Source organism: Ctenocephalides felis, unplaced genomic scaffold (genome assembly GCF_003426905.1).
Source record: "Ctenocephalides felis isolate EL2017-DRISC unplaced genomic scaffold, ASM342690v1 CF-g0.4_SCAFFOLD_03570, whole genome shotgun sequence".
In the NCBI taxonomy this organism is placed as follows: Eukaryota; Metazoa; Arthropoda; class Insecta; order Siphonaptera; family Pulicidae; genus Ctenocephalides; species Ctenocephalides felis.
In genome coordinates this window covers 23077046-23095919 of record NW_020539724.1, presented here as the reverse complement: position 1 = coordinate 23095919, position 18874 = coordinate 23077046, and the positions used below count along the sequence as shown (strand labels likewise).

Below are 18874 nucleotides of genomic sequence, written 5' to 3'. Positions count from 1 at the left end.
AATTTTTTATAGTTGAACAGCGATCAGAACTTAAAGGTCCTAAGAGCTTTTGTGATGAATTATCTAACTATCATAAATATCGCCGATTTTTGTAGATGCCAACTCAAACAATTGTCTTTCATTATTGCAGTTTCTGCAACAGTAGTGTTTTTTTATTGCTACAGCAATACCGGGCAAACATATTGCTATCAATTTCGAAGTGAAAACCGATGTCACCACTGCTTGGTATCAAGCTGCTTGAAGCGTGTATAGAATCCGAGACTTTTGATTCATATCCCGAATCCTAAAATTTTACAAGCAGTTCCCGCCCTAGAATAAAATTGGCAAGATTAGCTACTATTAGTTACAATTGATATATATATATATACTTACAATGAAGTGAATAATTCCCTCAAATTGCCTCATTTTCTTCAACGCCTTCATTTTAAATTACTACTTGCATTTGTGTTTACTATTTATATGTGTCATTTACGAAATTTGATATAGTGGCTGAAGGTTGACAAGTTCATAAGTTATAAAACTAAGAACAGTCATACTTCTAGCTCTTAAAACCTATATATTGCCATAAAAAGGCGTTCATTTGGAACTTATTCCTGCGTAAGTGTTTTCTACGATGTGGAAATGAATATTGAATTAAATAGAATATTTGCCTAATTACGCAATATGAGCATCGAAACAGACAATTAATTTATCAATTAAGTATTCAATTGATTCATTCAAGTTTTTTTTATATTTTAAACTTTATTTACATTAAGTCAATTGAATTAGAATGTAAATAATCTTGTCCGTTAAATGTTTATTTAGTGCAACTGTTAAATTTTATTCTTAAATTTAATCAAGGGCATTTATTTTGGAATCAAATTATACTCGATTTGAGAAACTATAGCGACTACACATTTAATTAAACTTCAAATAGAAATTATTAAAATTATGAAACAAATCATTTTAAACAATATGAAATACATCGTGGGGTCTCAATTTCTTACCTCAATTATATTTATCTTTCAAAAATTTAAAAAAAAATATTTTCTTTCCAAAGGGATTATCTTACTCATCTGTCACAATTTTATAGCTATATAATTTAATTTAGGTAAAATATGTTTACTTTCTTAAAAGACCATTTATTTATATTGATATTTTCGTAGTGAAAAATGAGCATTTCTTTTGAACCCAATATAGATAAATCTGTTTTTCTGAAAAAAGACTACTAAGGGACCCATTTTCTGACAAAATAGCAAAGTTATGATAATGCTATGTTACGGATATATCATGTTATGAGTTGGTAGTAACAAACTCTCAAAAAGCTATGTATGTGCGATCAGGCCTTTTAATTATGAACCTAACCTACAAAACGCACAAACTTCAAATAACGATCTTTATCATAAGTCCAACTTTCTGATGTCTCTTGGATAACACATGCGTGAAGTTAGGTTTTAAGTGTACTACGTCTGATAGCAAAGCAAATGCATAGCTTTCTGATAGCTTGCTACTACAAACTCATACGAAGATAGACCCGTAACATAGCATTGTCATAACATTTCTATTATATTCGAAAATTGAAGTTTTGTAAAGAGAATTTAATGGACTTATGCGGAATCTAATCTTTAGTATATCAATCGTGAATGGCTTTCTTTCAATCTTTATAACTTTATTCTAAATACACAATTTTAAACTCGATAAACTTACCCAATCCCAAATTCTCAGTAAAAGGTCTTTCAATTTAGCAATCTTTTCCACTCTCACATCCATCTCGGTTGTACAATTCGTGATTTTCTCTTCGCGTGCTTATAATTGAGATAAATTCCGTCTGCTAGATAATTTTCTAGCATAAAGGATGTCGTTCATTGTTGAATTTCTTTCACTAAATGAGCTGTGTGTTTAATGTCTAAAATTAAGTGTTGACAATAGAATGGTCAACGTTCTTGTTGATTTATTTAACAAAGTCTAGTTAAGGAAAAATAAGTTTTTTGTGTAGCGTTCTTTCATCTGTGCTGACTTTTACTATCTTGTTGATGCCTTGAAGTTTCTGATGCCATCAGAAGGGTAAGATAAAAGAGTAACATGAAAATGTTAAGTGTGAAATTATTCGGAGTAATATATTTTCATATGTATGCATCATAAGTATATATTATTCAGAACTATGTGACAGTTTTTTTAAATTAATTTTTACAATTAATCATTTTCTACTACATACCAGACAATACCTTTCCTGCACTAGCCGTGGGGCATCGTTTTTACTAACCCCAGGTGTGATGTTTTTACATATATCAAGTTAAGTATTTATCAGTCACAAAAATTGTTACCAGTTATCAAATATTGATAAATTTGAAACGAATTAAGATATATAAAATTTAAAATTAGTCTATAATAACCACGCAAACCAAAATTTTATGGCGATATAATTCTATATCAAATGACTGACCTGCACAGTTTTGTATATTGCGTCGGCATACGGGACAGTAACTATGACGACATGATGCAAGAAGGTTTACATGACCAATCGAGACAAAGAAAAATATTTTACTACTTACCCCAGTTACAATAAGCCCCTAGCTCACCTATCTGAAAATTATATTACTCTAGTCTCTAGTCCCTAGTCTAGTGTGTGTATTTAAATCATGTGAAATATTAATGTATCGATCTCGAATTTTGATATATTGTATATATCTTGAATAATATATTTCGTATATATTTTGTGAATTTCCACTTAACCTAAAGTTCATCTACTTTCCACAGAAGTTAAAGTTCATTTGTAGCAAATACTACAAAATAAAAGGCAGCAAAATGAAAATTCAGTACATCTTACATCTTTTCGTTTTTAAAGCTAAGGCTGGTCAGGAAAATTCTGAAGTATGTCTGATAATGTTACATTTTATTATAAACTAGGTTCTATCTTTTTTTTTATTTATATATACATTATTTTCATATCTCAGTCGGAAGAGGTGCCTGGTATGAGAGATTATGAAAAACAGTTTTCATATTTTATATATCTATCTATTCTCTTCTGTGATTTTTTAATAAAGAATACTAATCAGTTCCGAAATTATATGTGTAATATTTAAATGTGTAAAATCGATTTAGTTTATTATTTATTTGTACTCGGCCAGATCTAGCTAACATGAAAATACTTATTTTTTTGTTTTTATTTATTTCCATCTAAATTACAACTGCCTGAGAAGGCATTCAGTAATTGTTGTGATTAGTTATTAAATAAGTTTTTAATAACTACCCATTGGTAGTATTTCAAGTTAGTATAATAAATATAAATATGTGACAATAATTGCAAGCAGATAATAATTATAAATATGTGAGAATAATTACAAGCACTATACTAAATATATAACTATGCTAAGTGTAGTGGATCTAATCTTCTTAGTCTCTTGACAGTGTTCGCAGAAAGTAGGTTCTTTGCTAGTTCATTTGGATGGTTCTCCAATCTTGACTTATATTTCGCAGCAAATCTGCTAATTTCTTCCGCTATTGTTTGTATGTTGCAGTCCTGATGAACAAGCCAATTAGGTACATACCTGGGAGTCTCCAGTATTTTTTTAAGGATCTTGTTTTGAGCTCTCTAAAAGATGTTTATATTAGATCGAATGGCACTACCCCAGAGTGAAATGCCGTAAGTCCAGATTGGTTTTTGTATACAAGAAGCTTGTTGTAGGTGGATAGTTTGGACTTCGGACCCAACAGCCAGTAAAGTTTTTTAAAATTCTCTTCAAGCTGGAAACGTTTTTTCATTATATGATGAAAATACTTATAATGAATAATTTTATTCATCTTAATGATGAACCTAAATGATTTTACACTTAACCAGCTACAAAAAAAAATTTTTACAATTTGTTAATCATGTGTGGTTTACTACATAATTATATTGTATTATTGTTTTTTATTAAACAATGACTTGAAAGTTTGTTTGTTGTGTTTTTTTGGTTAAATTTGTTTAAGGTGCTGAATGATGACACACATACAGTATCGAAACGTAGAGAATAAATAGTTAATTTTTATTGCAAATATATATATATATATATATATATATATATATTCTTTTGCATTAATTTTTTAATAAACTTTATTTACATATTTTCCAAGCGTGAGTATATTTTTATGACCTCTTGCTCGAGTCGGTATTATGACGCTACGGGGGCAATATTATTTTTACAACTTCTTCAATACACATCTGACATAACTCTGTCTGCAGATATTATTTCTCAAACTACTTTCATTTGTTGCATTCATATTTTTTCTGCGTGGTATTGATAACAATATGCTTTATTATTGTTTATCATTATTATGAAACAAAATGAAAATCGGAATTAGATTGTTTATATTTGTATAATAAGTTTTATCTTTCAATCAAAACTTGAATCATGACATGTTATTATTTTTGCTTCATCTTATAAATATTTTGAAACGCTTAGTGTTAAGAAATTTAAATTAATGATTCATTTTAATATTCTTTAACTATGTTACATTTAAAAACAAAATTTTATTTTTATATTTGAGTTTTTATGGTTGGTAGAAAGTTTAAAGACCATGCTGAATAGCGAATTTGAAGATGCTCAAAATGAAGACCCTTATATCGAGGTATAGAGGCCAATTCACCGATAAAATAGGTCGTAACATAGTGTTGTTATGGCAATACATATCAATATAAATATAAATTGATAGTAAAAACTGTGTAAAATGCTATGTATTTGCTATGCAATCAGTCATGTTACTAATAAAATCTAACTTAGAAAACGCACAGACGTCAAAAAAACAATGTTATCATAACTGATCGCACAGCAAGTACATAGCATTTGGCAGTTTTTACTACCAATGTATATGATAAAGGAGCATAAAATAGCTTTGTCATAACAAAGCTATATAACTGTCTATTTTGTCCGAAAATTGGCCCCCATAATATTACGAAGTCTTCTTTTTTGTATTTTTAACTTTCCGTAGGGTAAATTTTTATATATATCTTTAGGTTTCAAAGGTTTCTGAACACTTTAGTATATCTCAGAAAAAAGTATGTGGTTGTGCAGATACAAATTTTTAATCAAATTGTCAATTAATAAAATTTTTTAAAAACTTTTTTTTCAAAAATCACAAATCTATTTTTTCAAAGCTTTTAAAATTTTTAAAGTTTTTGTAGAATTTTAATTTTTGGTACTGGAAGTTCTAGCAATTTGCCTTAAGGCACGATGCCATGCACCACTAGTTGTATTTTGATTTTGTTCGTTATTTTTATAAATTTTGAACTCAATTTAAATAACATAATAAAATCCAGTAAATCTAAATCAATGATATGTTGCCATCAAATAATTTTTTTTACTATATAGTAAAATAAAACACATTAATTAATGAAATGGGCATTGATAATGGCAGTTGAAAACTGCTATAAACGGGTTAAATAGTGATTATTCCATTAAATTTGCATACTTACTTTAAATCGGAGATTCATTATACTGGCGAATGCAGCAAAAAGTAACTCTTTATCTCTGGTCATTATGCCGATGCCGTTCATATACACTTTTCCTATTTTAAAATGATTGAAATGGTTTTTGTATTATTTTCCATTCACCATATTCTAACATTAATTTTGTTTATAATATTCTCACTTTCTTTTCCACCACGACTTACAATTAGTGCAAATTATAGAACTTTAACCAAAACAAGTTTTTTTTTCGAAAAAAAGTTGGCATGGCGTTTATATTATGTATATTTATCGAAACTGATTTTTATTAATCGAGGTTTATTACTAAGTTTTATTAAATTTTTGCAAAGGCAGACATTCGGTTTCGGAGATCCAGAAATGACGTGATTGGTCATTCAACATTTTCATGAAATTTCAAATTTATAAAAAAATTTTAGGTCTTCAAAAAAAATGTTCAAATGCTTGAAAAAATTCCATAATTGTTAAGAAAAACAATTCTGTTTTATTTTGCTAATATTCAAATTTTTCAAATGTTTTCAAAATTTTCAAAAATGTTCAAAAAAATTATATATATATTTTTTAAAATTAAGGTTCGGGAATGTTAAAATCGCAAAACGGCACCACTATAGTTTTATTGAATAGTCAAGCTTTAGAGCTTTTGAGCTTTGGAGAAATAAAATTAAAGTTGATGCATTTAAATCATGAATATTCCAAAATCATTTTCATTTTTTGTTTTTTTTTTTCAGTTGATATTTTGTTATATGATTTTTAATCGAGTATTTTCTTTTTTCCAGTGAGTTAAGCATAAGTTCGGCGCGCGCCAGCGTGATGGTGTACGATGATGCCAATAAGCGATGGGTGCCGTCAGGAAGTTCCAGTGGTCTCAGCAAGGTCCATATCTACCATCATCAGATCAACAATACATTTCGAGTGGTCGGCAGAAAACTACAAGATCATGAGGTAAATTGATTGAAAATCCTAGCACTTAACGGACGGGCCCCATAAATAAATTTATGTGTTTCCACTTTGACCACCACCTAGGACTGACCTCGTAGATTTACGTTCTTACGTATTAATTTGGAAATATGAACAAACAACACTTTTTTTGCACTAATTTATTAAATAATAATTAGATATTAAATAATAATTCGAGACTAGGTTTGTCTCATCATCAGTGTGTTATAATTTAAAGTTTAAAATATTAAAACCTAAATTAGCATTATGTGTTATCCGTTACACGTTGTTCGAAATACTGTCTTCTGCCCCACCAACGTTCTTGCGTATATCTACGTTTAATGAAGATGAATGTTCTATAGTTATAGTTTTGCAGTTTTTAAGAATAATGCTAAATACTATAATGTATATTATTATGAAGGTACATAAAAGAAATACAATCCATTTAATAATATTTATTGTAGTTACAATGCTTGTAATCCATATATTTATGTTCATCTAATTTTCTTGAATAATACCCGGAAACTGGATCAGACAGAACAGATTCGACCCGTCTATTAAGTGTCAACAAGCTTTTTCTATAATTATAAAATATGACAACTTTATTACTAGCAATAATTCAAATCAACAACATCTTATGTCAAATATATCAGTTTCTTCAATTTCATACCAATAAAATTACTTATTCAATGATTACTCTTTTATAAATGACGAGGTAATAAAATTAAGTAAAAAGTTGTAGCCTTATCACGATAAGTGAATAGTAAGAAAACAGAGCAAAGGTATTCGATATTTGTGTTAAATTCCTGTTACCACTTATCTCTATTTTTGTTTATCCAGAAATATTTTACTATAGGCTAGAGCGGGGCTTATAGGTCCACGGGTAAAAGGTCCACCACCGATAACTCAAAAACAAGTAAATATAGAATTTTTTGACAAAAATATTTGAAAGAAAAGAGAAAGATGAATAACCTGCGATCATCTTGATCCTTTCGTCAACTATCTGGAGATAAACAGAAATGTTTGAAAATCCATAACCAAAGTATTTTCTTTTGTTGTTAGTTTTTTAGATTGTGAGCACTGTTGCTTAGTTTACAAGACCTTAATATATGGATATTTGTAAATTAGATTCAACAGTTTTTTTTTATTTAACCTCTATACAAGCTCACATGTGGGTGTAGTACAAATGACCAAATGAACCTTTACCCTGGCAAAGGTGTAAACAATAAACAAAAGTAATTATAAATGTAAATTAAATGATAAATTTAATAAATAGTTATTCCAAATCTGGTGATGAATATTTCTAACGAAATACCAAATCAAGCTCATATACAGTGTTATCTCTGTTAAAAATATACCCATGGTAATTATATTTTGCATTCGTTGATAATGTCGTCGTCGTTAATGTCGCTATTATTTCGTAAAATTCCTTTAAAATTAAAAATATAACATTGGATTTTATTTTTTTGTCTCGCCTGTGGGGTAAAAAGGACCAGGAGACAATTTTTTGTAAAACAGCAAATAAAACACATTTCTACAATGTTAATTTTAATTGATTAATTAGATGTAAGTTTTACTGAACATAGTCAGATAGCTGTTCGTTTATGTGTTATTACTTGTGATTTAATTGGTTTGATTTTCACAATTTAATTGCTCAAAGTCAAATTGGACCTTTGTGCCCTAACGCTATTTCTCTTCTTCATTGCAATATTTGAGCCGTCATTTATTGAATTATTCTTAATTATTTTCCCTGCTCCTACTACTTTTCATTCTCTTTAAATGGCTTAGCTCTTCACCTAATTGTTTCCATAAATCAAAAATCATATCTCCAAAATAATGAACGCAAGATATCTGACATCGTAAAGCACTTTCATTATTCACCAATTTCTTGGCAAGTTGGATTACACTATTAGCTAGACACCAAAAAATTGTTGGAGCTTTTCAATCTATACCACGACCTCTTAGCTTTCAATTAATAGAATCATTTGTCAGTTTTTAACTAAATTACATTTAGTATGTTATAATAGAATCATTTATGAAAAATAATTCTTTTCTTATAGGTGGTGATAAATTGCGCAATACTAAAAGGACTAAAATACAACCAAGCGACGCCGACCTTTCACCAATGGCGTGACAATAAGATCGTGTATGGGCTGAATTTTTCTAGTCGAGAAGATGGAGAAAATTTTGCAAGAGCCATGCTACAAGCCTTAGAGGTAAAAATTAACCTTTAATATAAGAAAGTTACTCTATTATTATCTCTTGATAATTTTCCCTAAAATAATTGATTGATATCATAAATAAGGGTCAAATATCACAAGTAACAAAAAGTTTTTATTAATTGTTAGGATTCTAGACGATTACTCTTGTTTGAAACATATATTTACAAGTAAAAAAATAATTCAGTATAATAAATTTTCAAATGTGATTTTAAAATGCGGGACTATTCAAGCATATACAAATTCTTTGGTTTCATGCTTTGAAAAAAACATACAACATTCTATTATTATTATTATTATTCGAATCATTTTATTAAAAAACGAATGTGGACTAATAAATTTACTATTCAATACTGATTCAAAATCACATTCATACAAAAGTTTCAATATTGAAAATGTATTGATAAAATGTATTGTATTTCATAGGTTTTAAGTGGCAGGGTTGTTGCTCCCACGCCTCCTGCACCAACAAATGGGCAACATTATGATGAAGACATGGGCTACAGGTTTGTAAAGTATTTATTATTTTATTTTAGGACTGATGAAGCCTTTAAATTTTTAACAATTATGATCCATGGACAGGATAGGACACAGTGCTAAGATAAAATACATTTTTGATAGTAATACAGCTATTTTTTAGGATTGAAGGAATTATTTTGAATTGTTCGGACTATAGCAAAAGTATACGATGTGTACCTAATGTGGCTTTTCAGAAAGAGTTTTAAAAAATATCTTGCAAATAATTAGTCAGATTTTATATATAACACAACTTTTCTATTCGTTTTTCATAAAGAGGCAGATCAATTATAGGAGTTAATATAAATAGAATTAACCCTTTCCACTCGGATGGCCGCCGCTCCGGCAGCAACATTCATATAAATCTCGGAATTAGCGAGTGGAAGGTGTTAAAATATACATTTAAAAATTATAGTAAATACATAGTGTGATAATTATAATTACGTTATTTAAATCACTTTTTCTAGTTCAATAATAAAATTATGATGCATTAGCAACTATAATAGTTTGCCTGGTAACTCACCAAGGACCATAAATTTACTGATCCAACAGAATTGACACTGGCCAGGATAATCGGTCTCTATTTATTTTCCTTCTATCTATTATGACGAATTACTTTCTTGGCAACAATTGAATGTATCTAGCATCAATTAAAAAAAAATTGCGTTAAAAATATCACCAACTTCAAAATTTTACAATAATTCGGGAAGAGCTCCGATATTCCAGGGTTTTGACAATATATAATACCATTGCAATTTTTAAAGCTTTCTCGCATATTATGGAGTCACTTATTGCCAGTTTTAAAGGTTCAAATTAAATATACACTTTTTGCCTTCTTTTGGTAAACAAATTTACTAATTCGTTTATAACTGATATGGCATTAGATTTTTTTTAAAGTTTCTGCCTCTATGGGAAAATTTGGGAGTTTTTTATTAGTTCTTGCTCGGCTGCCCCATATAATTGATATGGCGACATACGGTATTATCTTGATTGCACATGTGATCTTTATATATTATTAAATATATAGAGAAAAAAACTAGATACATAATGTTCGGTTTATTAATCCCAAATGCTTGCGGTTTTCTTGTTAGACATAATTTAAGCACTCGTTTACACTAAAACCGATTCATATGCTAATTTGTCAAATCCGGACTAGTGGAGTGAGAGCTAGTGATCAATTTCAATGATCTTCTTGTTGATTGAATAGAATAAAAAGTTATATAGGATAGAAACACGTTAACAAAAACAAGAGATCAAAATTTTATAGCAAATTCTAAGAGATAATATTGACTGTACGCGTTCATTTACCTTATTTAGGAATTGACTCTATTTCATAAATAATTTTGGCATAATTAGATCACACAGTGGCTTTCAAGAAAGCCACAAACAAAAAAATATTGTGCGTAAGGTTCACACGCGATTGAAGTAAAACTTTTTTGTTATCACGGGATGGCATTTCAATTGTAAATAAATACATCATATAACAATTTTGAATAATGTTTATTAGTAATGTGGTAACACTTGTGATGCCCACATTTATCAGTGTTTATTATACACATTTATATAATAATAAATTATAAATTATATGTTTATAATAGCATTAAAAATATTTATAATATTTGAAAACAATAATGTAATTAAAGTCATACTTCAAATATAAAATGATTGGTTTGTTATTGTAATAAGCATTTAGGACTTGGACCTTCATTAGAGAAATGAAGTAATTGCTGATTAATAAATTCTCTAATATTCGTTCACACAGTGGATTATGTAAAATAAAGCCTAAAGAAATATTGTTTTCACAATTTTCACATCATGTAATAATTGTGTTTGAAGAACTTCATGTAATTAATTTTAACACACATTCATTGACTGATTGTATTTTTTTTACTTTTTTTGCTGGCGATATAATCTCATTCTTTGAGCAGCTGTATGTCTTGCCTATAAAAATATTTTCCATATTATTAATAACCTCAAAGTTTTAACTATTTTAGTAACCTCGAAAACCTCGAATAATACAAATTACTTCAATAAAGTTACGTTTCTTACAAGGCACAGATTTTTCATTTGTTTTATTATTTGCACTATAATTATTTATGTGGGACGGGATAAAATATTCTTCCGATCTAGACTCAAGATTTGTACTACTATTTAATACAACTATTTAACCTTAAAATGTAATGACATGAAACACCGAAAAATGAACAAAAGGCTTCACGCTTTCGGTGACGTACGCACGTACAAAGTCACGTAAACAAAGAAGCCTCGCACATGATACGACCAATCACAATCGACCCGTATAGAAATGATATCATCGAGAGCAAATGACGAATCATTGGCACTCGACTCGGCCGTAACGCACTTCCGTTGCATTTGTACAGATTCAGACCCTAGCCGCGTCTAAAGAAGTTTTACTTAAAAAACTGCAGTCTTTTGTAGGTTTGGCATTTTTGTAAAGCTTTCATTAACAACGAATATCATATAAAAAGACTTAAAAAAATTTCAAAATCATACTAACTCTCCTATTATAATTAACCGGTTTTATTACCGTAATATTAATTAAACGTCCCAAAAATCACCAATAATTTATGCAATTGATTATAATATTACATTTTTATAGAACCATGACCCGCGAAGATGCGGCCATCATACAACAGAATCATTCAGTAACCTCACCTCAGACGCCAACTCAACATCCTCAACAGCAGCAGCAACAGCAGCAAATTAACAATTGCAACAACGGACTTCAGCAGCAAAATATCAACAGCAACATGGGCATCAACTCTCACCAGCAGCAAGCAGGGAATGGCGTTATCAATCATCAAAGGGATTCCATGGGCGGAGGAACAGGTTCTTTGCAGAGATCGCAATCACCTACCCCGATGACACACCATAGAACTTCTAGGTAAGAATATCTTTATTACTAGTAGTTGTGTGTGCATATTATTTAGAAATCAGGAAATTTCAGGAATTCAGACTATGAGATGCATAAGGTGGAACTACACATCGAAGTGAGGTAATTTCGACACATTTCCAATAGGGACGTCGAAATCGGAATCAATACCTCTAGAATTTCATACCTTACGTTTTTTAGTGTCGTGTTAATAAATGTGATTTTATTCTCTTCTGAAATCTATTATTAAAAATATTGCTTTGTGATACGATTGTGAGTGACACTGAAGTCGAGTAGTGTGCTGTGCTAAACAACTTCATGAGTTTGTGTTTGTGAATTTATCATTGAAATAGTGAAATAAATTTAATTTTTGACGTCTAGAATTGCCTAGAGTTGGTGCCTAAGCCAAAAACATGATTCAGAAAATTGCCCATCTAAACACATAGTTTGAAATACATTTTGTTCATACCATTGTCGTTGCAACCATAAAGTTCCAGATTTAAAACCCGCCTCGGACAGCTTGATATCAACCGGTACTGAAATGCGTTAAATATGATTCCAACTAAACAGCCATCCCGGGCTTTGCATACCATATAACTAAAAAGAATTCCAATTAGAAGAACCATTGGGTTGCCTTCTAAAATAGTGTTCGTAAAATATAACACGATCCCAAAAACTTAACCAGTTAACTGTGGTGCGCTTATCAAACACGCACAGTTTTGTGTCGTCTGAAAATTTGTTTACAATATTTTTCTTCTTCAGTTAATATAAGCATATATTGCATACATAAGAATTCAAATTCTTGTTGTGAAGTGATTCAAATAATGCAAAATATAGAAGCCAACAGAAAATGATTTTTATAAAAATTGATTAAAGCTTGGAATTTAATATCTTTAGTTTATGCACCGCATAGTTATATTCCGTTTTGTGTTTTGTACTGATCACCGTTGATCAATCATTAGATTACGTCAGTGGTTTCCAACCTCTTTTGCTCTAATAAAAAAAAATGTTGCGCCTAATCTAATTTCATAAACACTCAACTGATATTATCAGACTACAAATTAATATGCAATATTATGTAAAAATATGCATAAAATATAATTTTTTTTAATTTTTTTATAATAATTCAAAATGGTTAGCTTATTTTTGAAATTAGTATTTTTAATATTCTCCACCCCCTGTAAGAGCAAGGCGACCCCCATGATAGGGCGCGCCCCACAGGTTGGGAACCGCTGGATTACGTTATACATTACATACATATTATTACATAAATCAGTGCAATTACATGTACTATAAGTTCAGAAGGTATTATTTGCAAATCGCTTTGATTAGTTTTTGGTGAAAAACAAACCATTTATTTTTGAAAAAAGCCGTTAAAATGTTTTCTAAATAGCTAAATCTTAATTCTTATTTATAAAAATGCCACATTCAACTACATATTTTATACCGTAATAGCTTCAAAATATTACAAACTTCTTAATATTTTTTTTCTGCATAGATTTATTGCCGATCAATATAATATATTTTTTTAAGACAATATGCTGGGTGTAAATGCATTTAAAGTCTTCTATGAAATATCTCTTTATTTTTGTCATTTCATTTAAGATCGTATGGCCACTTTTTTTTCAATCTTTGTGTAGGAAATTCCTCACTTAATTCTTTTAAATATTTGTTTGGGTGACCTGGTAATCTTAATGATCGAGAATATATTCTATTTTTATTATATATTTCAATAATCGTTATTTAAAATAACGAATGCAATATGCCATACTGAGTATTTTTTTCGATAACAGTTAACTGGATAAAAAACACCTAATTAGTTCTGATTGCTGTTCAATATATATAAAAAAATGTTCAAACAATTTGACCCAAATTGACCACTTTTTGACGGAGCCATAAATATCATACCATAATCATCGGATAACGGTATTTTTACTAGGAATGTATACTTGGACAATAAATAACATATTAAGATAATTTATTTCATATATCGAGTATTACTAGTTTCTATACTCTAATTTTATCGAAAATAGAAAATTTAAATCGAAAATGAATTTTTTTGCATATCTTCACGTTTCAGTAGTTTCTGAACATTTTGACATACCACAGAAAAAATAGATGTGTGTATGTGCATGTGTGGAGACAATTTTTAGTCGACGATTTGGGGCGTATGAATGAACTAAAAAGCAATCGATCTTATTGAAAGAGAGATGTGCTGATTAGTTTTTGGCAAGGGCAAGCCCAGCCATTTCGAAGATACAGAGCTAAATGTGCAAAAAATGGCAATTTTTGAGAGAACTAAGCATCCGATTTGAATGATTCAAAAAAAATTCTGCTTGTGTTGACAAAACAAGAGTTTTTGGGATTTTTTTTCTAAATTATTTTTTTATTTCAATTTGTTTCCAAAAATTTTTTTTGTATGTCTAATTTTAATTCTGGCTAAATTTTTTAACTCACTTATATACTTTAAATAAATAATTTTAACTTCGTAATTCAGTTTAAATAATTCTTATAAATATTATAATATAAATATAATTATTATATTCTCATAAATATGATAATCTATTGAAAACATTTAAAATTACTCGATCATTTCGTTACGGTGCGGGAAGTTCCAGCAATTTGCTGTAAGGCACGATGCCATACATCACTAGTTTCTACTATTTTTTTACAACTAATACAACTTATTGAGTAAAATAATTTTATGCTTTACGATTATACATAGAATACTTTATCATATTTAATAATGCGTAATAGAAGGTTTAACTCAATATATGTAACAAACAAAATACTTTGTTTATTTAAGCGATTTTAGTCTTAAAAGTGTTTTTTTATTCTGAAGTAAAATTCAAAAAAATCAAACGAGCCAATTATTCGAACTTCAATCCGGATAATGTTAGAAAATTATATGTGATAGAACTATTTGTTTTATTAATAATGTAGATCTTGAGATCGTTTTCTTATATGTTGATAAATTTTTATTAAAAAACGACATGTCTTAGTTAAGCATGCGCCCGACTGAAAAAAAGACTTTTGACATAGAATGGGTAATTTAATATTATGAGCAGATACGCCTTCACTATTTTTTTGGCGATGTTTGCGCTATTGATTTAATTAATTACGTTGTAATTCTAATTTTTCAAGATTTTTTTTATTTCAACAGCATCCGAGCTACTTACGATGATTTGTCTTAAATACTTTTGGTTTAAGACTTAACCTATTATTTCATGAGAGGCAACATATCGGTTAATCATTATAATATGGGTGGCGATTATATTAGTTCTATTGCCTGGTAGTTATGATTGTATGTTACAACTATATCCATGAACGTTGGTTTTTCCATGAGATTTTATATAAGATTTTTAAGATCTACAATTTCAAGTAAAAATTTGACATTATACTGCCTGATGTCAGACTTGGCTGCAATTGGAATCGAATCCAGGACGTTTCCAACTTGAATTAACACTGTATTTTTTCATCATATTTTATTTAAAGTTGTACTGTTTTTATTTTACCTTAATCCAACTTACTGCAATAAAAATCGCTTACTTGGTATTACAATAATATGAATTACGAATTCATTTAGTAAACCCTTTAGTTCGTTTATGGTAGATAGTTGATGGTTTTCAATAATAAATTATATCACAAAATATTACGATCGCTAGTATTACTTTGCTAGGGAGATTATAATATAGATTAATGTAAAAATATATTTTTAGATCTCTGATTATAAACTTTGCACACTGTAAAGACCTTTCCCAGTAACTCTTCTCTTTTAATTTTTTCGTATCGATAAAAATGGTTATTGGAAACTCTTCTGCTCATCACATCAATTTTTATATCAATTAAATTTTCGAGCATCTGTTCCAAAATGTTATTGATGACTATTTATGCGTATTGAACATGAATATGATAAAGTAATGTTCTGTTTGCATATATTTTTACAAAGCAATTGAGGTTTACTAATACGATCAATTACTTCATTGATTAATTGAATCATTGACGCGCGTTCACAATCACGCGTAACTTAGTTTGTTACAGCATGATTTAAATAACCGAATATATTAAGGTTTTAAAGTAAATCATTTTTGCTTACAATTTGACTTGCGTCAATTATGCCACATACAATGGCCAGAAGTAGAAATATTTGAACCAACATTAAAATAGTTGTATTTGTATGGTACTGCTAATCAAGCATAACTGTTTTATATTTAACATATCTCTATAACCTTGTCTTATTCTTATGAAGTCATTAATTATTTTATTTCCCCACAGCGCACCCCCGGCTCCTCAACCACCCGCGATGTCCGTTGCAAGTCCACCAGCGGCACCACCATGCCCACCATCCAGCAACCAGAACATCTACGCTTCGAACATGAACCAGCAACAACACAACAACCAACAACAACAACAAATGCAATCGCCAGGCAATCACTACCAACAAGTTGGACAACAGAATCAGTATGGACACATGTATAATTCCGCTTCAACGAATTCATTCCCAGGAACAGGCAACAGTTTACAACATAACATTCAACAGCAGTCGGTTCATCAGCAACAATCCGCGCAATTCGGTTCGAATCCGAATTTTAATAACATTTATAGCGGAGGAAATAACGCACATACGTACGTTAGTAATGCAAATCAAGTTTATGCTACTCAGAGTCAAGGCTACAATATGCCAGGTGGGCCGGAATCCTATTTATGGATCTGCCAGTGTCGGACAATATGGCCAGACGGGACCTAATTTGATAAATGGAGGGCACAATGGACAGGGTGGAATGCCACCGACGCCGCCTCAGATGATGCAACAACAACCAGCCATCAGTGTAAGTAATAAATTATTTACTATTTTCAGCACATTGATCCCCATATTGATCAAGCTGTAGTAAATATTCTTGAACAATTAATTAAATTTTCATTACATTTTCATCAACGACAAATGATTGTGAAGTAAAGAAACAGTTCACAGATATTGCAGGAAAAATTAATAATAAACAAAAGAATTGCACTAATGTGATCCATTTACCTCATAGACATTACACTACATGGACTGCTAGTCTAGTTATATATAGTGCTCAAACATAGAAGGATATGTGACGACACATGTCTGAGCGAACATTGCCGACGACAATCGCTTGATCGCTGATATTTAATCAATCGGGAGAGTTCGCGATTGTCGTCGGCGATGTTCGCTCAGACGTGTGACGTCACACATCCTTCTATGTTTGACCACTTATTTTGCGCTCGACTAGCAGTCCATGTATTATAAGGTCCATGATTAACTACATTAATTAATTATTAATTTATTTTTGACATTATATAGATATTTTCCAAAATTATTTGTATGTTGTCTTTTATATGATTTTAATCATTTTTGTGTTTAATAATTAATTGTTTTATGATTAAATTAGACGCCATCTGCGCCTCCACCACCTCCTCCGCCACCAATGGGTAGTTTGGCGAAAAGTGATAATGATGTGAATAGTTTAGCAGCACAATTACAAAACGCAAGGCTTAAACGTAATCAAAAAGTAAGCATTTTAATATTAGATAGACCTATATTAAATATAATAATATTTATCAATATTTTTGTCTACAGCAAACACCTCCACCAACAGAAAATAGCGGCAGCAGTACGTCAAGTGGTGGCAGCGGTAATTATGGCACGATAGGTTTGTAACATGATGTTTATTCTTAATATTTATTTACAACTTTTGTTCAGTATTATTTAAATTGACTATAGAAATAAGTAGATACGTTTATCAAATATACTTTAAATTTTTATTTGAATGCAGATGAAGTCATCGCTATATTTTCTGAAAAGGCGGGTGATAAATAAAATGTACAATTTTCAAAATTATCAAATAAAATTAAACTGATTTGATAAAACGGTATATTACATTTATCAAAATAAGCTATAATTTATTGGACTTCTCAATTAAGACTCAAAAAAATACATCACAATTTTAAACATATTTACTTTGGCTGACAAATTGGACTAAACTCTATTTTGATAAATTTTGTTAAGAATAACTATTGGAAGATGTTTCTCTTTATATTTATTTATCTTTCGAAATACTCTGTAGAGTTTCCTATTATAACATATGTATTATTGGCGGTCAATAATTATATCATTATAAACATTGTATCATTAACTTTTATCATAATGTATATTTATATCTTAATATTAGGAAGAAACAGCGGCGGAGGAATGGCATCAATGATGGATGAGATGGCCAAAACTTTAGCCAGGCGGCGAGCTCAGGTTGAGAAGAAACCACCTCCAGAGGTAATTAATGACTTTTATTTAACCAGTAAACTATTATTGGAGAAGTAGAAGAAATTTAACGTATATTACACAAAACGCATTCTCAAAATTTACGATATTGAGAATATTATGAAAACTATAACAGTTCAATGAGTGCTCTCCAGTCTGATTAACAAACTATTAATTAAACTATTTTAAATTCATTTTCATCATTAATTTATAATTTGGTGGATGGTAATGCACACAATATTGTTATTCGCTATTGTTTTACCAGCTACACATTACATTAAAGTGTCAATTATTATCATATTTATTTTACTAGTCGTTGATTTGATTTTGTTAGGAACCAGAAGAGAGTTGCAGAAGACCATGGGAAAAAAGCAACACACTGCCACATAAACTAAATACAAGTTCTAGTAACTCAAATAATATCAATAACGACAGGGACCCTAACAATAGATCCGAAAGCCCCAGACCCATTAGAAAACGATTTGGGTCAGCCTCAGAGGAAACTATTCTTAAGGTATTGTAAATCAAAAATAAGTAATAAAGGCATTGTTATTACATTCTTGCATTCTATAAAAACTTGTAAATGAGTT

The 18874-nt window shown here is 29.8% G+C and overlaps 1 protein-coding gene across 1 annotated transcript in view; it reads left to right on the top strand.

Annotated features, from left to right (window-relative positions):
• Positions 1 to 18874, top strand: part of LOC113382951 (protein enabled-like) — a 150036-nt gene that overhangs the window by 129862 nt on the left and 1300 nt on the right. Inside the window, 11 exon segments of the mRNA XM_026621206.1 lie at positions 6217 to 6382; positions 8437 to 8592; positions 9022 to 9101; positions 11732 to 12016; positions 12080 to 12127; positions 16280 to 16639; positions 16641 to 16833; positions 17419 to 17538; positions 17607 to 17679; positions 18199 to 18296; positions 18619 to 18798. Of these exon segments, the coding sequence (XP_026476991.1) occupies positions 6217 to 6382; positions 8437 to 8592; positions 9022 to 9101; positions 11732 to 12016; positions 12080 to 12127; positions 16280 to 16639; positions 16641 to 16833; positions 17419 to 17538; positions 17607 to 17679; positions 18199 to 18296; positions 18619 to 18798 (1759 nt within the window).